Below are 24867 nucleotides of genomic sequence, written 5' to 3'. Positions count from 1 at the left end.
AGCCAAGGATTGCTGGGACATAGCTGGCCGGGCAGACTCCTGGAGTGTAATCCTACCTTGCTCTGCTCGAGACATGCCAATTCATAACCGAGTATTCTCCTTCCATTATCAGAAATAGATTTTGTCTTTTCATGCTTACCTTACGCATTTGACCATCTGCAATTATTTACAGTGGGCACTGTTTTCAGAGGGCACAGGAAGGAAACTGCAGAATGGGATCCCCAATTCTGTTCCCCAGAAAGGCCTCTGGCTGCCCAGTTGCCGAAATTCAGAGCCCTCCAATAAAGGGTAGCTGGCTGTTCAGAGGGACTCATGCAGGCCCTCACTGTTGACAGCCAACTGGCATTGTGGAGCCAGTGTCCACTGAGGAATGGCAGAAGGTTGCTATTGCTCTTTGGAGAATATGCTCTCTGATCGGGAACATAGGGTTCCCTGAGAATCCCGAGAGTTCCCCACCTGCCTGGAGGAATTTCTTGCTAATAAGGGAGATAGAGTCCTATGACTGTGGAGTTTTAAATCAAGGCAGATACAAGCATGATATAGACAAGATGAAGGCAGAGGTGAGTGTTGGAGAGTGTGATAACTTTATTTAGTTTCTTTAAATTTCTCTAAAACAAAAACTCCTAAAAATTCAGTGTGATGAATTAACACAGCCTCTGCCCTCATAGACTATTACACAGGCTTATGACCTCTCCTGTTCTCAGTCCTCCATCCTGTCAGGACTGGGGGTTGGGAATGGAGGCCGTGACACCAGTCAGCCCAAATCCCTTCTGCATTGGACTTGGCAAGGGTGGGCCCTCCATTGCATTTGTCTTACCCGAGCCACATGCACGAGCTAGGCAGGGAAGAGTCTTTCTCCCGGAAATGTGCCAGGGGCCACTGCGGTCTTCTGCCTGAAATGAAACCTGGCAGCAGCAGATAATTCACAATGCAGATGACTGAAATTGTCTGGAGGGCTGGGCCTGGCTTTTGCGGAAATGTGAGACCCACCAAACTACGAGCTGGGTCTAGGGCTGGAACTTGGTGGGCCCCTGGCTTGTCCCAAATATGTGAACTGAGCTCATATGGAAAATATTTTGTTAACAGTTCCTTTCTCTGGATCAGTAATAATCCAATTTTCAGGCCTTAGAGCCAGAGGTGCCCTCTGAGGGGTGCCCCTCCTCATTGTCCTTGCTCTAGCTTTTTGCCTCAGGTCCAGTGACATCACTTAGGGACAACACAAAAATTATTGGACTAGACTTCCATACCTTTTCTAGACCTACAGTGAGGCTGTTCTGACTCCTACCACTTCCCTACCCTCCATGCCTAATTCCACTCTCAGCCCAGTCCCTTGTCACCACAGTTGGGCAGAGTCACATGCTGGCCAGACAGCAGGCATCTCTCCCATCTCGCTTTAGAACCCTAAGGGAAAGATGCCCAGTAGCTTTGGGTCCAACCCTTGCAGGTGAGAGTCTTAAGTCTGCAGCATCCATCTCTGTCAAGATCTCCAGGATAAGATTCTCGGACTTTCCCAAGTCAGCCATCAGAGTATTTTATTGATGGGCAGGAAGTTTCTCCTTTTATCCCATGTGAAATGCCACCAACTTTCATTCAAGTGCATCTCCTCTTGCCTTCCTCGGTGAGATTCTTTGTCCTTGCTTTTCTGACTCCCATTCCCAGTTCTTTCTTTCTTCAGGCCCAAGATGATTAAATGCACCAAATGGATAAATTGGGATTTTTGTAAGTCACCTCCTGATTCATATGGATAGTGAATTGCATTTTCCTATATCAGATTTTCCTAAATCCACGTGTGGTACCTGCCTTATTGGGCTCTGCATACATAACTATTTCAGAAATAGGGTGTATTTGTTTTAAACTTGACAAGTTACAGAACACTTTCTCTTTTTCATTCCTAAAGCAGCCCCGTGAGTCAGATTGAATAAGGAAAGCATCACTCACTTGCTACAGATGAGGACTTGGGCTTGTGAGTGGCTTCTTAGCCCAAGGCACCTGACTGTAAGAACAGAGCTGGGGTCACAGTCAGGTCTTCTGCCTCCGAGTCCAGTGCTCCCTTTCTCTGCATCATTGCTGCCTCTCTGCGGGTGCTACCTTGACTGCGAAAGCCCAGAGGATATTGGGGAGTGAGGATGAGGGGCAAAGAGAAACCTGCCTGGGATTAAAATGCTGCCATGGATGCTGCTAATGAAATGAACCTGATCACCACAATGAGCCCCCAAACTGCCATCCTAGAGCAGGGCTTATCCCAAGCCACTTAATGCTCATCGCTCCTGCTGCAAAAATGCCAAGACGTATGCAAGACATTGTCCTCTTCTGGGACAGGAGTCATAATATCCAATTTATAAATCTCAGCACTGTTTATTTATTCAACAAAGTGTACTCCCTGCCCCCCCCCCACACACACGCACACCCTAGCTGAGCAGTAGACAAGTGCCCTTGCCCACTAAGAGCTATGTCCCATCTTCTCTTCCCAGGCTGATCCTGGTATATGGGACCGATTCTGGCCCCCCAAAATAAGTCTCCGTGCCTGGGGAAAAGGCACCCTTCACTTAGAAAGATCACTGAGAATTGACTGGAGAATGACTTCCACAGAAAGCACCCTCCGGTCAGAGATTTGGCTTCATGCCTCCCCCACCCACCCCCTGCAACCCCACTCTCTACCTCTCCTCTTAGAGGGAGACAGCGTTCTCAGATGACCCCCTTTCCTATGTAACCAGCCAGTGTTCAGTATGTGGAGTTACGCTGACTTCGCGAAAGAAGAAAATTGCTTTGTCCCTAATGCCGTCCCACTGTCAGACAGCAGGAACAGCTACTGACAAGTTTATGTGCCAAGTGGCAGTCCCCATTCTCTCCTAAGCAGCCGGAGGCGTTGCTTTTTTATGAGTCTTCTCAAAGATGCATGAGTTTCCAGATGGCTTGTTCGGGGACTTTAACATGCTTTCTGGAGCCTGGGTCTTCTGCTCGCAGAGACAGACAGACAGAAGTGTTGACTGTGGAAAATAGAGGCGCCTCTCTTCCATGCGCCCGGCCCTCAAGGGTGCGGGTTCCACTGCCTAGAAGCCAGAGCTGGGTGCTTATTGCCTGCCAGCTGCGCCCTCTAGTGGAGACCCAGCAGCCCTGTCTTTCACCCCTGGCTGGGGGACATCTGCAAGGTGACTTTGAGCTGAGGCTCCGGCATTGTGATGAGCAAGTGCATAATAAAACAGGACTTGGGATTTGAAAGGTGCATTCTAATACAGTGTCTTCTCCACGGTGATTTTAGTGTCATTTGATGGAGGATGACTGAGCAAGGAGGGGTGATATAGACCTAAGATGAGCTGCTTATTGTGAAATTCCCTTCAGGCCGACTCAGAAGCCACAGGCCTCCTCGCACACAGGAATGGGAGAGGTTGCCTAGGATGGGCATAATACCAACAGCCCTTCTGTCTTCTAAGCCTGCAGAAGGGGGCATTTCTGGACATCACCCTTCTGTGGGCATGCTACATCCTGTCTCCGAGACTGCTTCTGCTGGCTAGGTTAGTCTCTAGCTGGCTCTTCTGTTGGAAGAAACGGAAACCTAAACCTGCTTCTCTCCGCCCACTAGTTAGGTGAGCCTGCCCAACACCTTCCTGGGTTCACATCCGGCCAGACAAGAAAGAAGCCAAAAAAACTTTCTTTCCATCAACCACTGTGCCTCCTCATGCCCACCCCATCCTATTAGCCTAAAAAGGAACAGGCTAATTAGTTCATTTGCATAGGGAGGGATTTCAGCTGCCTGGACAAAACCAGGAGTCCACCGTCCGTCCAAGCTTCTTCTGTTTTCCTGAGCTCAGAAGAAAAAAATGTGTTAGACTAAGATAATACCGCCTTTTGAATATCTCGGCTTGATATTTGCCTCCATGAGTGAGAGGGCCAAGTGTTATCTGCAAGTTGAATCTTCTGTATTCAAAAATCTCTGATCCTTTTGTCTGCCAGCGCATTCCCAGATCAGCCGTTCACTTGCTCTCAGCCTCTGTAATTTATTTTTTTCTTTTTCTCTTTAACCTGCTCTTTCCATTGGCCAGTTTATTCATTTCTCAGCTACAGCTTCAAAGGGGCTCACCTTTGGGCTTCCCAACCCAAGGGCATCCGGAGGCTGCAGTTCTGTTTTCTCTGCTGAGTCAGGAGCCAGGCCCAGCTTGATTTGGTCTCTCCTGTATCTTTGTGTCTCTGTCTCAGTCTCCTACCAGTGAGCCTTGGCTGCCTCATCAGTCTCTTCCCATCCCTGTGACAAGTGGGTGAAAATCAATCCACTTCTGGCTCTTCCAGGCCCACCAGAACGGAGGGCCTCAAACCACAGGTCCCTGGGCAAGGGAGGGGCCAAAGCCAGGAGTGACCCCACCTGCATGGATGTTCTTTGCCTCTGCCATTGAAGGCAACTGGTCACAGGGAAGAGGGGGAGAGGCCAAGGGAGGCAGAAGGGAGAAGTGATTGTTGCAAGGAGCAGCCCTTTGGAGCCGAAGATCTGAAAGTGTGACTCTCAGAATGTCTGGTTCTTTAATACGGGTTAGCCGTAGACCAAAGGTAGCCAGCCCAGACTCACCTTGAGGCTTAAAAATCAATAAGAACTTCCTTTTACAATTAAAAAAAAATATTGTTTTCCATTTTGGAGAAGAAAATAAAATTTAAACTACTAAGGGGAAATAAAGGTGAACAAAATTAACCTAGTTAACTGGTTGACAGGCTGCGGCCCTCATTAGGGTCAGAATGATGAGATTGGTGGGGGACCGAGGCAGTGTCACCTTCCGCTGCCCCCTGATCTGCAACCCCCCCACTCTCTGGATCTGTGCGTGTCAAGTCCCCTCTCTCTATAGCAAAGGTACATCCTGAGCTTGCTGTTTTCAGTCTGGAGTTGACATTGCAGGATAACCAAGAGAAAGCAGGCATTTTGGTCAGCTGTGGTTTAGCTATGAATTGGTTCAGTTGGTATGTTCTGCATTCATACTTCTTTGTCTTTTTTTTTAAACAAAAGGAAAAAAAAGCTTAAATCCCCCCTTTCCTTCTCCTGCAGGAGGTGAGTGTGTGGGTGTCCTGTAGAACCATTGGCTTCCACCCCAGCTCTGGCCCCAGCCTCCAGGTTTACCATTCCCCCCCATCCCTCCCTCCATCCCCTTCTCTCCACCCCAAAAGGAAACTCTCTGCCGCCATCATTACTGTTATGTCAAGATGCCCAAACTCTCCATGACATATCCCATCCTCCGACCACGTTCAGTATTGATGACTTTCATTCAGGGTTATGAGTGGGAAGGGTGGGAAGGGAGGGAGTAGCCAGTGGGGAGGGGGGAGTGGTGGGGGTGGGATGGAGAATGGAGATCTTTTTTGTCTTTTTTTTAAAAAAACAAAACAAAACAAATTTGTCATTTAATGGATCCAAAAACAAAAAAGAAAAAGTGAAACACACATACAAGAAAAGATCAAAAATCCCCTCCGCAAAGATTTTTTTTTTCCTGGACACAAATTGCTTTGTTTCCTGTCACGTTTTAATATCAATATTAACACAATGTGTAGTCTAAAACTAGTTCCTTTGTAGTTTGCATGGGATGTGAATGCTGTCTCAACGTGCCCAGATCTAGAAGACTGCATGAGCATCAATTCAGATGTGAAAAAAAAAAACTCTTTCTCTCTCTCTCTCTCTTCCATATATATCTCTATTTCTATTGTGATAATTTGGTGGGCAGTGAAGCACCTCCGGTTGGTTGCCGTAGTGTGTTGAATGATTGTTTTTTTTATTCTCTATATTTTTGGAGCTCCAAGCTTCTTAGTAGTAGCCTGGGCTGAGTATTCTTGAGTCCCTGCTGATGTTTTCGCATGGCCTTGGTTGAGTGTTAGAAGTTGGGCCTCAGCTGTTTTTCTCAAGTGTTTGGCTTGTAATGACCGGTGCATGCCTGGCTTCTGGCCTCATACCCAGCTCTATTCTCTGCACACCAGTCCTGAATAGCTACAGTGCTCAACCGAATTTTGGCGCGCCCGCTTCCCCGGCAGGCTCCAACCCGGCGCGGCCCGGAGGCTTCCCGGGGGCCAACAGCCCAGGACCTGTCGCCGATCTCTACGGCCCTGCCAGCCAGGACTCCGGAGTGGGGAATTACATAAGTGCGGCCAGCCCACAGCCGGGCTCGGGCTTCGGCCACGGCATAGCTGTAAGTACCTGCCTTCCCTTGCCCTCCTGCCTCCTCCTTCCTGACCAGCTCCTTGTAGCCTGTGGGTGTGCCAGGAAAGCCCAAAATCGGGGGCAGAGGAGAGGACAGAGGGTCCCCATCAACATCACACCAGCTCCTGAGGGCTAAAGCCTCCGTCGTCTTAGACATGTCCTGAGTGCCTCTCGTGTGGCTGTGTGATGGAGTGGAAGGAGCGTGGGCAGGTCCAGTTCGGATCTCACCACTCTGTCACCTTCACACAGTGCATCCTTGAGCCACTTCGATAACTACCGTCTGAATCTCATTTCCCTGACTGCAAAACCAGAATCTCTGTGCTTTCCTCAAAAGATTGTGGGAGGATTATTCGAAATAATGTCACGCACTGGCACGTAATAGGGCCTCAGTAGTGGCCACCTTCCTCGATCCCCGCTTTCTGGACACTGTCATGTGGGCTGGGACCTGAAAGCTGGGAAATGTGTCAGCTCCCTACCAGAGTAGGAGCCTTAGTCAACAGAGCCCCTAATCTAAGGTCCAGTGGCAGTGCTGGAGCCTGGGAGGTGGTGTGGGGGTCCAAGCCCTCTCCCAGGCAGTTTCCTTTGCTAATGTTTCTTACAGTTTCCAGGTTCCAAGTAAGTTCCCATTTGCGTTCTTTAGCTGCAGCCCCCACCCCTTGAAGGCCAGATGCATTTGATATTTGTAATGCTCTGTGGTTCTATAATCTGACTAATCCAGGCAATGGAAATTTGCTTAACAGATTTGCATGCTGTTTTCAGATTGTATTGTTCTTCTCCCTCCCGGTGTGTGTGAGCATGAATGTGTCTGAGCCCACTTGCTCGCTGTCCCTTCCATTTTGGAAACAGAAAATTGGCCAACCTTTACCCTAGCCAGCCTCGGCATTTTGGAGGCAGCTTGGTTTTGAGCTAAGATGGGTGCGTCTGCAGTCCCAGGCCACGTTCCTGTCAGACTCTGCTTCTGAGCGACAGCTGGCAAGCCCTGCCTTGGGGGCCACGCTGCGGAGAACAAAACACGTGCAGACAGTCTAGGGCACCAAGGTGGCCTCATTCATGCCCCCTGGCATTGGGAGCTCCTCCCTCATACACACACAGACACACATGCACACACACACACACACGTGCACACATGCGTGCACGCACACACGGACGCACACAAGCACACGCACACATGCACACACGCGCATACACACCTGCCAGCCCTACTTGTGCAGGGTGGGTCCTTGTTCAGTTCTGCTCCCAAGCCAGTATCACTTAAGTCAGTAGTTTAATGAATCTAATCCCCTCGGATCAACTGTGGTACCAAATCCAGAATAATATTATTTACCTGAGAGCTGCTCAATTTAGGGGACCATCTATCACTACTTAGAACACAACTCATTTCCATATTCAGCATCCAGAAACACAGACCCAATTTGTTCTTGAAAACCAGGGTGTTTTGACCTGTGGGCTGTGATGTTTTTCTGAAATAACCAGAAAGCATCCCAGTCTGTCTGCACCGGGATTTCTTCTCCCCAGCTAGAGCTGCTGGGCCTGTGGACAGAGACTTATCTTTGCACTCTGGGGTTCAGGGCAGCCGTGCCCATCACTGGGGGCACAAACCCCCGTTTCCCACCACCCACCCACGCCTCTGAATCTGGCTTTTGGTTTTTCCCTGGGTAAGCAGATAGGCTTGGTAGGGGCGGAGGGAGTGGGGACTAGGGGTTTGGAGCTAAGGAGGATGTCATCCTGGCCCCTCATGGCACGGTGTCTCAGAATTACATATTCATGCTGGCAACCACAGAACTAGTCCTAGAGATAATTTCCTTTCCCAGAATGTGACAATCTGTTCCCATGTATAGCACACTGATGACCTTAACAATTGTGCAATTTTAGGGACCTTTGATTGCAACGGCCTTTACAAATGGATACCATTGAGCAGGTGCTTTCGTTGCCATCTCACTCTGAGGTATTACCGTCTCTGCCATGTGTCTCCGCCCTGCTGGTGTGTCCGTACATGTATGTCCACGGGTCATACATGTACGTGCGTGCCCCCTGTCTCATCACATCCACATCTCTCTCTCCTCTTTCTGGACCCCTTTTCAGGAGGGTGGGGGCAAAAACAAATCCAGTCTTTTAATCTGTCATCCCTTCCTCCAGCTTTTAATCATGACCCCCACCTTTTTGACTCTCTCTCTCTTTTTTTCTTAATTTGGTTCTTTGGATTCTTTTTCTGTATCTTCCCCACCCTTCATCTTTCTCTGTCTTGAAATACAATCAAGAGTGTGGGAAACTGGAAGGAGATCTCGTGCTGCGCCCGTCCCAGGGGGATAGAGGCAGGGAAGCATTGGGCTTCTGCTAGGCCTGGAAGCAGGGATGGGGGCCAGGGCCACCCACTCCTGGAGGTCCTTTGAGCTGGCCCTGTGAGTTGCTGGGCCCCTTCGGCTCCCCAGGCCTTGCTGGGGCTCAGCCAATGGGGTTCATGCAGTCAAACAGTCAGACTCCATCTTTTAATGAAAAGAAAACATTTTTGCCAGTAACTACTGAGTAATTATCCAGATTACTGCACGAAAAGCAAATTAAATTAACGACATCACCTGTGTAACGTGGATTTGGATCCCTGCCAGTTTCCTAACCTTTTAAACTGAGCTCAAGTTAATTAAACATTTTTTTCAATCACTTTGATGGGGATATGGAGGGGACGGAAGAGAGGAGAGGGAGGCTGGGGCAGTGAGGAAGCCCCTTGCCACACACTCCTTTGGAAATGAGTATCTGTCCTTCTTGGGAAGAACACCAGCAAGGGAGAGGGGTTGTCCTTGTGAAAGCACCAGATGTGTACTGTGTTAGCACATTAAGTTTGTGAGGTTGGAACATGGATCCGTCTCTGGAAAAGAGAGGGTGACACCTGAGGCCAAGGAATGTATTCCACTAGGAAAATCCCACAGGGGCACCAGAGCCTTTCACTCTTGGAGTTGGGATGTAGGAGAAACAAGGTTGGAGATGAACTGGCCACTTTGGGCTCGCACTTCATTGGATGCCTCTCTCCTAGAGAGGGATTGCTCCTGGCTCCTGAGTCGGACCAGGTGGAGAACTGGGTTGAGTTGAGCTCCATAAATCTCTTGGATTTCTCTAATGTTGCTGCTAAGGGATCACCTCAACTAACGCAACTGCCTCTGTTAACCAAATAAACCATGTGTGTGAATTCCCCCACCCCTCGCCTCCACTTCCCCTTGACCACTGACCCAGCCATTGCTGGCCAGAGCCAGAGGCCACTAACAGTTTGAAGGAAAGCTACTCGCTACTAATTAAGCTGGGTTTGGGGGCCTAGAGGAAGTAAGGTTTCTCTGAGAGCAGGGACAACTGATATCACCAAGAACTCTGGAGACTGAAGATGGCTCCAGCCCTTTGTGAAGTCAGATGAAGAGGGGGTTAAACAACTACCAGGCACAGCAGACCCTTGAAAGGCCAGGCACTGGGGCTGCCTGTGCTCCCTCCTTACCTCCCCTGGAAGAGAAGGAGTGGTGTAGGGCTTCCTGCCCACAGCTCCATGTACCCCCAAGGCCACTAAAGCCTTTCCATAGGGGTGAGGTGGGATAGAATGGGATGGGGGAGGTTGCTACCAGCCCATCCTCCCTCGTCTAAGTCTAGGACTCAATTTCCAGAGGACGAAGTAGCCAGGAGTGTGATAGCAACTCACCCCCTTCCAGAATGGATTAGGTGAACTCAGAGCCACATGGCTGCACCGCAGCAGTTAGGAAGGACTGGTCAAACACACGCATTGTCCCCAACAGAGGTGACCCTCTGACATTTAGTGCCATCCACAAAAGAGGAGCCCAGGCCCCACTACCCGCCCCCCGCCCCCCACCCCCCATCCCCCACCCACAGTCAATTCAGGGAGACTCAGTTAACACATCTGTGAATCCTGGGCCTGTTTTTGTTTCCTGTAACCAAAGCTGGTTATTTGTTGTATATTTTTAGTGTCATGACCTTTAGTTTTTGGTATGTGGTATGATCTTTTAGTGTAAGTTTGCATTTAAATGTTATTGATGGGTATCTAATAAAGGCAAAAGTTTGTGGGGTTTTTTGTTTGTTTGTTTGTTTGTTTGTAACATTTAGCTTTGAAAACAGAAGTTTAAACAGAAAAAAGGTATCTCTGGTCAATGGGCAGTTGGCCCATCTGGCTGCAACCCCTGTGACCACATTTCCCACCATTACCTCAGGAACCGCACGGTACTGTGTCAAATCAGCAAGAAGAGTTGTGACCTTGTCCTCTCCCCAGTATCAGGCATGGTTTAGGTGTCAGATTTCCAAAGCTGTGATCTCATAGGCTTCTAGCCAGGTGATTTTCATGCATATTCAGTAGTCCAATGAAGTCTATCTTTGAAACTCTAGTTAAAACCGTGGAGGAAATCTCATACTTGTCTGACACTTCTTTCTCCTCCCCTCTCCCCTCCATTTTATGTTTTCTTCTGGACATCCTGGCCTTCCCCGCCCTGCAGAGCATACCTGGATGTCCAGGCAAGACTGGGCGAAGTTTCTGAGTGGCCCTTTGTTTAGGTGATGTCCTCAGACCTGGACCCCCACCAGCCTCACTCCCCATCCCAACCAGAGATGGCTCACTTCGGATCGAGGGTTGACTACATCTCATCATCTCACAAATCTGCTGTAATATAAGACAACAGCTTTTAAATGTGTGTATAACCCATGATTTCGGTTTGTTTTGTTTTGTTTTTCTTGATGGTTTCCCTCTCCCTTCCTCTCTTCCCATTCTCCTTTTAAATCTCTTTGAATCACATTTGGTAGTGATTTTGACTTAGTCCAGTAGTCACATAGCTTTAATATCTAGTTCAAAGCTAACCATAGTATAATTGTTATATTAAGGAGTTATTTTTTCTTAAAATTTTTTTTTGCTTGTTTTGGTTCTGTTCTCACTTTTAAAGGATGCTGAGATGGTAATATTACTCTCCCTATTTTGGTACCAATTCTGAGACTGTATGAATTTTCAGGTGGAACTTGAGCACACACTGAAGCAAAATTGTGAAGTGCGGGGCGGGAGGTGGGCATGAGCTTTCTATTTTGCGTTGTAGAAGAAGTGAGATGTAGTAAGCTAATTAACAGACTCTCTAGCAGTTCTTTTTGTGATGTCTCTTTGTTAATCTGAGTCTATTTTCGGCAATAAGGTAAGGACGACAGTGTTTTGGGTGTCCTTCTTTTCTATAAGTGCTTTTTTTCTGTTGAAAGAGGTGATATTATAAGGTTTTTTGAAATTGTGAATTCTAAAAAAGAAATGTTGTAAATACAATTCCATTAACTACATAGAAACTATTAAGAAAGAGAGAATCAAAAATATTTTTGTGAGGGAGTCGGTCCCAGGCAGTTTGATGCTCTGTGGAAGGAGGCGGGAAGGGAACGTTGGCCAAGTTAGTTACTGAGATGAAGATCGCCCAGCTGCCAGGACCACCCCAGGACAAGTTAGAGCACTGTTTAGCTCCTCTGTCTGTGTGATAGACCTAAGAACTGTATTAGTGTTGTACCAGCCTATTAACCTCTTGTCTGTGCACAGCTTCAAATGTTACCGTCTAGTTAGATTTTTATTTAAAATATGAAAAACTGCTTTTCCCAAGACGTTTTTTAAAAACAAAGCTACAATGTTAATATTTAACATATTTAAAGTTTCAAAGCACACCTGTTTGGCTTGGGTGGGGGTGGGGTGGGGGGGATATTCTTTTTCAGTCTTAATTTTTAAATATTTGATCATTTTCTATTGTCCAATCATTTCAGCACCTCCAAAGGTTCCTAGGACACTTTGCCTCTCTTCTCCCCCTGCTCCCTACCCCGCTCCCAGATCTGGGGGCCCATGGGCCAGGAGTGGATAAGCCTGCATTAATACAACCTTTCTCCATTCACTTTCTATTTACAAATTAGGAAAGCAACCTTTTGGTTTATATATTTTTTTTAATACCTCAGTGCTGCAAGTATCACCAGAGAGGCTATGGAAGAATTTTTTTTTTTAATTTATTGTAGATGTAAACAGAATTTTAAAAATAAAAAGTATAAACATCACTGCACTGTGACTGGTGGGAAAAACTGACAGTTTCCTCTTTGCACATGTTTAACATTTGGCTGTTATAATATATGGTCCTCGGTTGGGGAAAGATACTTATGATGAAGGATATTTTTTAATTTAACTTTTTTTTTAAATATTGGTAATAGGTCGGCAACAGCAACTCTAGAAGTACAACTCAGTAGATGGCATTAAAACATATTGTAGTGTGGATATATATTTTTCTTTTTTAAAATGTGATATTGACGTTTTATTAATATTTTTTAAATTGTTACGTTTATAAATTTGGTACTTAAGGCACAGCCAGTATGAGACACTGAATGCGACATTTATTATAAAGAGCTGCTGCACTCCTATTTTTATAAATTTTACTAACAAAGTAGACTAATGTAGACATTCACAGACATGGTAGGGCAAAAGCATCTTCAAACTACAGACTCCAAAATGCTAACTCAGAAAGAAAGAAAAAAGCCTTTTTCAATTCTAATGAAACAGCAACAACATTTTTTTTTAATTAAAACAAAAATCATGTTCTTTGTTTTTCTAATAAAATGATAGGTTGTTTGGTGAGGGTTTTTTATTGCTTTTTTCCTTTCTTTGTTTCTTTTCTTTTCCGCCAAACAACCGGATTAAATGCTGAGCGCTTTTAAAATATCAAAACCTGTTCAAGTCATAAAACAACAAAACAGAAGTTTTATTTAAAAAAAAGAAAAAAGAAAAAAGAAAAAATAGTAAATTCCCAGAAATTCAGTGTTTAGACGAGGGAATTTAATTCCTATTTTGTCCATGTTGGTGATGTACTGTACTTCCCTTCCTTTTCTCTGCATCCCCCATCACCTCATACAAGACTCTTTGTTGATCATTGTATGTTAATAATGTATAAAATGGCTATCTTGTAAGCGTGCTGTCCTGGTACTAGTGTAGCGACTTTTTTTCTCCTCTTTCTTCTAGTACATATTGATAGGTATAACATAATTAAGATTTTAAAAAATTAGACATAGTTATTCAGATTTAGGACCAGTAAGGATAGAACTTTCTCTTATTTATGAAAAAAAAAAAAAAAGCTAATAATTTGGGGGCAGTTTTTTCCTTTAATTATTTTTTTCGATTTCAAGTTTAATTTTATTTTAGCTGATCTGATGTGGTTTCAACTAACCCAAGGTCTCACCATGTTAAAATGCCGGCGGACTCTACGGCGTTTTGTAGATCCCCCCCCTCCCCCACTGTGAAGGGGTGCCATACTACCTTAAATGCTAATGCTAGATATGCAAAACTGGATTTTTTTAATTTATTTTTTAAAAGAGGGAGGCATGGTATATTAAAATGATTTTACTAAGAGAAAAATATTTTTTTAAGAATGCTCAGAAGAAACTGATAATCTGTGTGAATATGTTTTAGATGTTTATATACCTTTTGAAGAGACCCAGTAGCCCATAGCACAAATCTTGTGGAAATCCGATATGTTTTAATGTGGCTACCTAGGTTTAAGGTTCACGTTAGTCCCCCCATCCATCTAGAAGTCCATTTTGAAAGATTTTTGTAAATTCTTTTAGCACTGATGTTCAGCCTTGTCTTTGTTTCAGTTAAGCTCAATGGCGAACATGGGAACCACCTTTCGCCTTCCCTGGGGGAGAAACCCTCTTGGCTGATGGCTTTTCCCCGGAATTATCAAACAGCCACCGGGTGACTTTCTGGCTTCCAGATCCATCTGCCTGAGACCCCCAAACTCCTCTCCTCCCAAGCAGAGGCGAGTGAGTGGCATTAGCTCCCGGACCCATTCCCGGTTCTAGCTGGGCATGGGGCTGACGGATATGACCAAGCCTTGGTCTGCTCTCTAGCAGCTTCCACAGACTTGGCTTGTGGCCTTCCTCATATCCATTGGGAAAACCAAACAGCCTCGCGCTCTATCCCAGTCGCCCATTAGCTTGATTCAAACGAAGCCCCAACAGGCCTTTGCGTTTTTATCCTTCATAACCTTCATCTTAATTTGAACTTGTAGCTTGGACTTTAAGGTAGCATGGCTCTATTGCTGTCAATTTACTGTTTCACTGCACAGCAATCACAGCCAGTGAATGTTACACACATCTTGCTAGACTAGTATAAAAATCATTGGGTAATTGTTGGTTCTAATGACCTGAAAGGTGTTCAGTTTTTGTTCTTGGTTTTGTTTTGTTTTTGATTTCTTGGGGGCGGGTTTTGCTTGTTGTTCTTTTTCATTTGGGGATTTTTGGGGAAAAAAATTTATTTTTGGTTCCAAATAGAAAAACAAAACCTATTTTGATCTTCAGTGCAAACGAGGGCTAGGGACTTAGCCTCCTCCACCACCTCCACACTGCTTCATTCTGCCATTCACTCACTGCAGCATATTCAAGAATAAAGCAATATCGTTTACTACATTTTTTATTGAAGGTCAGCCATGCTTTCTGTATTATATTGCATATGAAATTGTTTACAAAAGAAACACTAACTCATACTTCTCTTTATCGGTTGCAAGTGGCACGCAGGGACAGAGGGAGAGTGGGGGGCTGGTGGGGGAAGGGAGATTTTTTTTTTTTTTTTTTCTTGAATGTGCTTCACAAGCCAGGCTATCTTCCAAGGGAGGCAGACAGTGGGTAGAGCAGAGGGACTGACTGCAGGCAAGCACATTGAAGAAAGACACTGGCGGGTTTCCCCACCCTTACCCCAAAGCAGAAAACTAGCAGACGTCAGCTCAGCCCTGTCCTGGGCACAGACACTACACAAGGAGACGCTGGAAGTTAAGCAATACTTTAATACTGTAATATGTTTGTTTTCTTTTTCTTTTTTTTTTTTTTTCCACCAAAAAAAAGTAAGTAAACTAAAACACAAAAACATATAAATAAAATCCACCCCTCTTGTCGGGGGCTGGGGGGGCAACCTTAATCCAAACACCTGGCTATCAAATAATCAGAATGTATTGTCTCAGACAGGATTTCAGTTCCGGGAGGCAGGGGCATGATGGGGGAGGGGGCTGGAGGCTGAGAGACAAAAGTTCCAGAGCCTCCCTCGAAGGTTCTCTACTACTGTATTCTGTACATAATGTACCATCCCGTGTGGAATCTGTGAGTGTCCTCTTAAGTAGCGTGGGCTAGCCAATCTGCCGTTCATGGTGTATTGTAAACTCAGAATTCCATATGTAATAGGATGCAAGTCTAAGCGTTTCATGTGGACATAAATGTATCTAAATAAAACTTTCCCTAGCACTGTGGCTGACCTCACCCTTACTTTTATACTTTAGTATGAAACTGATGAGAACTTTGGTAGTGAGTATTTTTTTTATATATATACATATATATGTATCTATCTATATATATATATATCTCAAGCATCTTTCAGGTCTTTGTGTGTGGCTTTCTTAAAGCCCTGTTGTAAAAAATTACTATGTGGATGGCAGTCTCTCACATCACAGATGTGGAAAGTATAATTTTATATTTGTATTTTCAAATAAATAAGTTTGTGAAAGGTTTCCATCCTCTACTGTGGTCCAGAAATCAATGTGTTTGTCTGACAAAAAAAAAAAAATAAAATAAAATAAACTGTTTTGAACAGAGTTGTTTGGTATTCTTTCGCTTGCAGAGAAGGGCTGGGCTCTGGGAGACCTGTTGTTTTGCTTGAGCAGGAGAGGATCTCATCAAATCGCACCTGCCACCCTCACCCCTCAGCATGAATGTTGGCCACAGGCCTCCAGCAGGGAAGAAGCCCCTGCCTTGTCCCCAGGGAGCTGTGGCACCATTTTTATGAAGTGGCAAGAGAGCACTAAGATGGAAGAGCAGATGGGAGAGTGGCGTAGATTAACAGCAGAAGGCACACAGAACCCATGGGTGGACAGGGAATAAACCCCAAAGGTCCTGCAGATCAGAGGACCCAGATGGTGGAAGGAGCTAAGGGGCTTTCCTGGGTGCTGCCCTCAGTTATCAACAGCGCGTGGGAGAAGGCGCCAAACCACATTCCACTACCCTTGAGTAGGGATCTGAACAAGTATCAGACCTCTGCCCTCAAGGAGTTTAAAGTTTTGCCTACTGGAAATCATCAGAATCACAAAACTAAAGATGTAGAGATAGATTATCTGCAATACTTTCCACCCCTCTCTCTACCAAACAAATGAGAGGATACAAAAGAATTGAGACCCAGTACACTGAGGGCAAGTCCCAAGACCTGGTGATGACAGCTACAGCATGCTCTGAATCAGTGGATTCCTCAGCTTTGAAGCCCTGGAGAGAAACACCAGACCAAGAGGTGTGCAAGGGATGAAGCGTGGATGAAGGACAATGCCTGCCAGTGTCCCTTAGCTGCTTCCTCATGGCCCCCAGGAAAGCTATAGTCTCCAGGGCATGGCCTTCTTGGGTCCCTCCTCCAACTTCCTGTCTCCTGCATATAACAAATTTATCGTTTTTGTAAAATGGGCTTTCCAGTGAAAACCAGAAAACCAGCTAGACAAGATTCTTTAAAAAAGTTGAAGCACTAACAATTTTAAGGTATTCCCGCTACACTGGGGTCCTAGAGGAGACAGTAGAAGATGCATTCCTTTATCTGGAGCTGGAGGCAGGAGCACTGGGTTCCAGGCCCACCTCCTGTGTGTCCACAGACAGCCCTCCACAGTGTCTCGTTACATTGTTTAAGGGCAGGAGAGAAGAGTATAATCCCTGCTGCCCCACAGAAATGAAAGACCAATGGGAGCTGACGTGAGAAATCCCTTTTAGGAATTCTGAGAGAAGTGAGCCAGACACATGAGGCCGTCTGGTGGCCATCTTCCTCACCCTGATTGCTCAGCTCAAAGAAGGGGGAGGCCCAAACCCAGCCCAGGAGCCTAAGGAGAGACAGAGCAGGGAACAGGAGCACCAACTGTATGCCAAGTGGATCATACATATGCCCTGGTTAGTCCCACATGTGCCACATGACTATCTACATTGTAACGGTCAGATAAGGTGGATAATTTGCCCATGGTTGTACAACTGCAGAGTGGCAGAATGAAACCCCATCTCCAATACATCCTGCTGCCCCTGGGTCCAAGCCTGGTGACCAATATCAGCATCAGTGTTGAGTGTGCCTGGGAGGGTGGGAGTGAGGCTTCTAACCTGAGTGCCTACCTGAGTCAACAAAATGCACCAAAAAAAGGCAGGACAATACCAAGCTAGAGAACAACAAACTTTCCTGTTTTAATGTTTCATGGAGAAAAAAAAAAAAAAAAAAAAAAAAAAAAAAAAAAAGAAAATCAGCAAAAGCTAGAAGGAAAAAGAAGAAACAACAATGTAAAATAAATAATACATAAAGTAGGATAGAAGGAATGAGATCCATTGAATCTACCATTATCTAAATATGAATGGGTTGAATTTTCTATCATTACAAAATAGATGTGTTTAGAAAAAACAAAACCCAGTTATGTGCTAGGTATAGAAACACACTTAAAGTGATGAAAATGGCTAACAATAAAGGGGTGACAAAGAGAAAATAGGCAAATACAAAAAACAAGGGCAAGAATTGAAATGTCAGTATCAGAGTGGAATTTAAGGTTAAAAACACTCCACAGCATATTATGTAATGACAAAAGACACAATCTATTAAGAAGATATAGTGGCAGTAAACTCTATGTCCCAATTATCAGAGGAATTGAATACTTCAAAAGCCACTAGAAATGCAGGGAACTTGATAAAAAGTAAAAATACAATTAGAGAAATTAATATACCTCTCTTAGAACTAGATATAATCAATAGACAAAAATAAAGACATAGAAGAATTGAATAATGCAATTAGTAAACCTGATGTGATGGCTCTATATAACCTGATCTGATGGCTCTTTGAATAGAGGTTGCACATTTTTTTTGGTTAATATTCATGGAACATAAAAATCAAGTAAATTTTGGCCAGCAGCACCCCCACCCAAAAAAAAATTAGAAATGAATAATTAACATGTGGCTATAAATATTATAACTGTGTAAAAATTAAGAAACATTCTGTTGGATCAGAGAGAAAAGTTAAAGAAGATTACAAACTGCCAAAAAGCAACAGAAAACACACATTATACCCAAACTTGATAGCATATAGCCAAAGCTGTACTCAGAAGAAAAATGTAAGCTTTAAATGCCTTCAGATGGAATTTTTTTTTTTTTTTTGGATGAAGGAATATATTACTTATTCTCCTTAATAAGGTAGCAGATAGCAACTAAAAAAAAAAAAAAAAAAAAAAAAAAAAAAAAAAAAAAAAAAACTAGAAAAGGAAATTGATAAATAGAAGTTGAAAGCGATAGAATAGAAAACATAAGTCCAAAAGCTGTATGTTTATAAACAGTAATAAAATAGACAAACCCCCCTGAATAAAGGGGAAATGAGCAAAAATATACAATATGAAGAATATGAAAGGAGATAACAGAGAAAAGCATGAATATTGGCAAACCAAAAAATTCAGGGGAATCAGAAAATTTCCTAGCAAATATAAATTACAAAAACTAGTAAGAAGTGGAAAACCAGGATAAACTTATTATCATAGAAGATACTGAAATGATAAATAAAGATATAATACTGAAAAATAGACTGGATCCAAATGAGTTTTATGTAACTAATAATTCCAGTACCATTTAAACTATTCCAGATGATAGAGAAGTATGGAAAGAAAGCTCTCCTGTTTTATAAAACACATGGCTTTGATGTCAAAACCCAATACAGTAATAAAAAATGTATCTACAGACGTAGGCGCTCAGATGTAAAATTTTGAAATATGATTTTAGCTAGTAGAATTCTACAGTATATCAAGAGTGTAATTTAATATGGCCAAGCAGGACTTCTTTCAAGAATTCAAGGACACTTCAACATCAGGAAATCTGTCAACATCTATTTTACTAGCAAACTAAAGGAGGAAAACCATATGACCATAACAATATATGCTGATAAAGTATTTGAAAAATATGGCAGCTCTTTCTAATAACACCATGGAAAGTTGAAACAGAAAACACTGTTTACCAAAAGACTATTAATATTTGCCAAACCAACATTAATTATTCTAAATTGTGAAACACAAAACCTATTTCTGTTAAAATAAGGAACTTGTTGTAGTGGTGCTACTGTCACTATTATTACCTTAAACCTTCTAAAAAATAAGGTAACAAAAGACATAAACATTGGGAGGAAAAGACAAAGATGATTTTATTTCTAGAAATTTTAAAAGACTGCAGTAAAAGAAAATGAATACAGAAAAATTGCTACTAAAATTCATGAAAACTTTGGCAAGGTGGCTGGATGTAAGATAGATATACAAAAACCACTAGGCCTCCTCCTCTCCAGTAATAAGCACTTAGTAATGGAAATAGGAAAAAAATATTTAAGGATAAACTTTATAAGAGAAGTATATGCATTATAATAATGGTTGAATTCCCCATCACTAGGAAAATTATGGACTAACGTATCAATATACATCATATCATAGAAAATTAGGCTGCCATTAGAACAGGTAACCTCAGAATCTAACAAGTGGCTTGAAGAAATTTATGAAGCACAGTTGAATAAGGTAAAATATCTTTGAAAAATACATATATATGTATGTGTGTGTATAAATGTACACATACACAAATTAAAACTCCTACATATGTATATATGTGAAGATACATATGTGTATATACATCACATGTATGATGACATGGGCACAAAGAAAAGGGTACACTCCAGGTTGTTTACATGGGCTCCTGGGATGTGGGGCTGAGAAATAAGACAAGTGGGAGAGGGGAATAGGAAGAGGTGACATGCTGAAAAATATATGTTTAAAGATTTCACTGAAAATTCTGTAAGATACAATTTAAAAAATTTTAAGTGTGACTATATGAAAATAAAAATTTTAAAACAGAAGTATTTTTAAAAGAGCTGGGATCCACATTCCAGTAATAATAATTACATCTTGACTGGTGAAATGGGGAAGAGGTAAGTGGTCAAAGAGAATTCTGGCTTTTCCTGTCCTTTTTAATTTTTCAAAAGAAGTGTGGATTTGTATATTCAGTTGAGATAAAATTAACTTTAAAATTAGTTGTCTAAAAAAGGGAATACAAGAACGTCTGGGAAGAGAGAATCAATTGTATGCAGTGATATGTGGGTTTTCTCTTATTTTTTTTATTATACTTTAAGTTCCAGGGTACATGTGCTTATTAATAGTATATTTTCTCTCTCTAGATTTTAAAAGAAAAAATATGTATTACTTTTTCATTTACAAAGTATTTCCATTTTTTAAATAATAAAATATGAACTGAGTTAGTAAAAAAAGAAAAGGGTAAGCAATGATTTTGATAGAAGGAGTGAAAGGTAGCTAGGAGCATGCCAAAAGAGTCCTGTGGTCAGGAAGCTGCAGGGGCAGTGATACCCCTCCGGGAGAACCTGGTTTCATGTAAGCACTAAATACAATAGGTTCACGGCCACAATCCTTCCTACCTTCCAAAGACAATAATGCATTTTTTAAATCAGATACATTGAGGTATAAAATTACACATAATGCAGTGCATCCATTTTAAGTGCACAATGCCATGAGTTTTGACAAATGTATACTATACACCTGTTTAACTCCCTGCATAGTCAAAATAGAGAACCTTTCCATCACTTCAAAAATTCTCTTGAACTCCTTACTGGCATCGCTGGTCCCAGACAATAACTGACCTACTTTTAGTCACTATAGCTTAGTTTTGCCTGTTCTAGAGTTTCATATAACTTGAATCAAACAGGATGGATTCTTTGTGTCTGGTTTCTTTTGCTCAGCATGCGTTTTCAGATTCATCAATGTTTTGTGTGTCAAGTACTTATTTTTATTGCTGAGTTAGTTTTCCATTATATAGATATACCCAATTTGTTTCCAGTTTTTGGCAATTATATATAAAGCCACTATAAACATTCATGGACAGGTTTTTGGTGAATATAATTTTTCATTTCTCTTGGGTAAATAGGACGAAGACATTGGGTCATATGACGAGCATATATTTAACTTTAGCCAACCTCTTTTCCATAGTGACTGCAATATTTTGCATTCCCACTAGACATTTTTCAGAGTTCTGGTTACTTTGTATTCTTGTTAGCACTTGGTATTGTTAGATTTTTGTTTTTCTAGTCATTCTAATGAATTTGTAGTAGTATCTTATTGTGATTTTAATTTGTATTTCTCTAATGAGTTATGATGTTGGGCATCTTTTTGCATGTTATCAACATTTGGTTATCTTCTTTGATGAAGTATTTGCTCAAATCTTTTGCCCAAATTTAAAATTGGGTGGGGTGGGCATTGTGGCTCATACCTGTAATCTCAGCACTTTCGGAGGCCAAGGCAGGAGGATCACTTGAGGCCAGGAGTTCAAGATCAGCCTGAGAAACATAGTGAGACCCGATCTCTACAAACAAAATACAAAAATTAGCTGGTCATTGCAGTGTGCGCCTGTAGTCCCAGCTACTCAGGAGGCTGAGGTGGGAGGATAACTTGAACCCAGGAGGCTAAGTTTGCCATATGCCAAGGTTGTACGACTGCACTCCAGCCTAGGTGACAGAGCAAGACCCTGTCTCTCTACATTTTTTTGATTGGACTGCTTGTTTACATATTAAGTTTTAAGAGTATATATTTTGAATACAAGTTATTTATCAAATATGTGCTTGCAAATATTTTTCCTAGTCTTTGGCTTTTCTCTTTATTCTCTTAATGTTTTTCAAATAGCAAAAGTTCTTAATTTTTATGAAATCCAATTTATCAATCTTTTAAAATGGATTGTTCTTTTAGTGTCATATCTAAGAAATCTTTGTCTAACTCAAGACACAACAATTTTATCCTATATTCTCTTCCACAAGTTTTATAGTTTTGCATTTTTCTTTTAGGTCTGTGGTCCATTTTGAGTTAACATTTATGTATGGTGTGAGGTATGGGTTATGGTTTTTCTTTTATTCCACATATTGAATTCCAATTGTTCTAGCACCATTTGTTGAAAAGAATATCCTTCCTACCTTCCTATCCCTCCTGTTTGATTCAAGTTATATGAAACTCTAGAATAGGCAAAACTAAGCTATAGTGACTAAAAGTAGGTCAGTTATTGTCTGGGACCAGCGATGCCAGTAAGGAGTTCAAGAGAATTTTTGAAGTGATGGAAAGGTTCTCTATTTTGACTATGCAGGGAGTTAAACAGGTGTATAGTATACATTTGTCAAAACTCATGGCATTGTGCACTTAAAATGGATGCACTGCATTATATGTAATTGAGTTTTGTTGTACCTTTGTCAAAAATCAGTTGACTCTTTGCATGGGTCTTTCTGAATTCTCTATTCTATTCTGTACCACTAATCTATTTCTCTCTCTCTCTCTTTCTCTCTCTCATCTATCTGTCTGTCTGTCTATCTATCTATCATCTATCTATCTATCTATCTATCTATATCTATCTATCTATCTATCTATCTATCTATCTATCTATCTATATTGCCATACCACACTGTCTTGGTTGTATCTTTATACTAAGTATTGCAATCAGGTAGAGTGAACCCACCAACTTTGGTCTTTTTCAGTGTCGTTTTGGCTACTCTAGTTCATTTGTTTTCCATATACATTTTGGAATGAGCTTGTTGATTTTTACAAGATAATGTGGCTAGGGTTTTAATTGTAATTGTGTTAAATCTATGGATCAAATTTAAGATAATTGACATTTTAGCAAGATGGAGTTTTATAATCTATACACAAGGGACATTTTTCTGTTTAACTTTATGTCATCAATGTTTTATAGTTTTCAGCATATAGACCTTGAACATAATTTGTTGGACATAATTCGTGTTTTTCTGTGCAAGTCTAAAGGGCACTTAAATTTTTTTTAATTCCAATTGTTCATTGCTCATGTATAGAAATACAGTTGAACTTTGTATTTTGACCTTCAGCCTTGTTGAGCTCCCTTATTAATTCTGGCAACTTTTTTGTAGATTCACTGGGACTTTCTATGTAGATAATCATACTGTCTGAAAATAGTTTCATTTCTGTCTTTTGTTAAGCTGTAAGTCTTTTATTCATTTTTCTTGCCTTATTCACTGACTAGGAGCTCTAGTACAATATTGAACAAGAATGTCAACAGCAAATATCCCTGACTCATTTCCTATCTTAGAGGTAAGTGGACAGTCTTTTATCATTAAGTATGATGTTAGCTGTAAGTTTTTGTCAATATCTTTTATTGAGTTAAGGAGTTCCATCCTATTCCTAGTTTGCTAAGAGCATGTATGGATGCTGAGAGCATGTATGCAGCATAAATGGATGTTTAATTTTATCAAATGTTCTTTGCATATATTGAAATGGTCATCCTGTTTTTATATTTTAATCTGCTGATATTGTGATTATATTAACTAAGGTTTAAATGTTGAACCAGCCTTGCATTCCCAATATAAGCCCTCCGGGTCATGATATATTATCCTTTTTACATATTACTAGATTCCATTTGGTAATATTTTCTTAAGGATGTTTCTGTCTATGTTAATTTGTACTGTTATTTTATTTTAATTTATTTGGTATCAGAGTAGTGGTGGCCACATAAAATGAGTTGGGAAATAGTTCTTTCTCTTCTATTTTTAAAAAAGTTTATATAGAATTAGTATTATTTCTTCCTTTGGCCCAATAGTAATTCATATTAGACAATCAATTATGTTTTAGAGGGAATGAAAATAAGGGGAACACACTTTCATACGTACCTTTATTTTAACCATTTTCAGTCATCTTCATTTCTTTGTGTAAATCCAGGTTTTCTTTGGGTATCTTATTTTTTCCACCTGAAGAACTTCCTTTAATACTTTTTGTAATGCAAATCTGCTGGTAATGAATTTTTGGTTTTTATTTGTCTGAAAAACTATTTGTTCCTCTTTCACTTTTGGAAGATACTTTTGCTCGGGATAGGATTTTGTGTTGACAGGTTTTGTTTTGTTTTGTTTCCTTTCAGTACTTTAAAGATGTCACTCCATTGTCTTCTGGCTCACATAATTTTGATGCTAAATCTACTGCTTTTTTTTCTTAATTTTACCTCTATCTCTCTTTATCCTATCTTTGCTTTTCAGCAGTTTGATTATGATGTGTCTAGATGTATGCATGGGCTTTTTTTTTTTTTTTTTTTTTTCTCTTTGTTTTGTCTCTTTGTTTAGTTTATTCTGCTTGAGATTCTTTGAACTTCTTTCTGTGGTTTCATGTCTTTCGTTATTTTGGAGACATTCTCATCCATTATTTCTTCAAATATTTCCTCTGTCCCCTTCTCTTTCTCTTCTCTTTCTGGGATTTCAATTACACAATGTTTGACCATTTGGTATTCTTCCACACCTCTTGGGTACTCTTTTTTTTAACTCTTTTTTTCTCCTTGTATTTAATTTGTTCAGTGTCTACTGTCCTATTTTCTTTTTTCTTTTCTTTTTGAGACAGAGTCTCACTGTTGACCAAGCTGGAGTGCAGTGGCTCACTGCAACCTCCACCTCCTGGATTCAAGCGATCATCCCACCTCAGCTTGCCAAGTAGCTGGGACTGCAAGTGTGTGCACCACGCCTGGCTAAATTTTGTATTTTTAGTAGAGATGGGTTTTCACCATGTTGGCCAGGCTGGTCTCACACTCCTGGCCCACCTGCCTCTGCCTCCCAAAGTCTATTGACCTATTTTCAAGTTCATTGATTCCTTCTTAAATTGTATCAAGTTTAC

At 41.8% G+C, this 24867-nt stretch overlaps 1 protein-coding gene and 1 non-coding gene across 6 annotated transcripts in view; one reads left to right on the top strand and one right to left on the bottom strand.

The window, feature by feature from the left end:
- Nucleotides 1-15767, top strand: part of MSI2 (musashi RNA binding protein 2) — a 430569-nt gene extending 414802 nt beyond the window's left edge. Inside the window, exons 12-14 of one of the 5 annotated variants that reach the window (XM_030922583.1) lie at nucleotides 5944-6152; nucleotides 8036-8108; nucleotides 10639-15767. In XM_030922583.1, coding sequence (XP_030778443.1) covers nucleotides 5944-6152; nucleotides 8036-8077 — 251 coding nt within the window. In that variant the 3' untranslated portion in view covers nucleotides 8078-8108; nucleotides 10639-15767. Of the gene's footprint in view, nucleotides 1-5943; nucleotides 6153-8035; nucleotides 10002-10638 lie in introns of those variants that run through there. The other 4 variants (XM_030922586.1, XM_030922585.1, XM_030922584.1 and 1 more) reach the window with 4 other exon arrangements.
- Nucleotides 15768-16620: 853 nt separating this feature from the next.
- On the bottom strand, nucleotides 16621-16685 carry LOC115895012. The gene has a single exon (XR_004055222.1). It is a non-coding gene; the product is annotated as a U7 small nuclear RNA (small nuclear RNA).
- Between the last annotated feature and the right edge of the window lie 8182 nt (nucleotides 16686-24867).

This window comes from Rhinopithecus roxellana, chromosome 19 (genome assembly GCF_007565055.1).
Source record: "Rhinopithecus roxellana isolate Shanxi Qingling chromosome 19, ASM756505v1, whole genome shotgun sequence".
NCBI classification, from domain to species: Eukaryota; Metazoa; Chordata; class Mammalia; order Primates; family Cercopithecidae; genus Rhinopithecus; species Rhinopithecus roxellana.
This window is presented reverse-complemented; position numbering and strand designations above follow the sequence as displayed.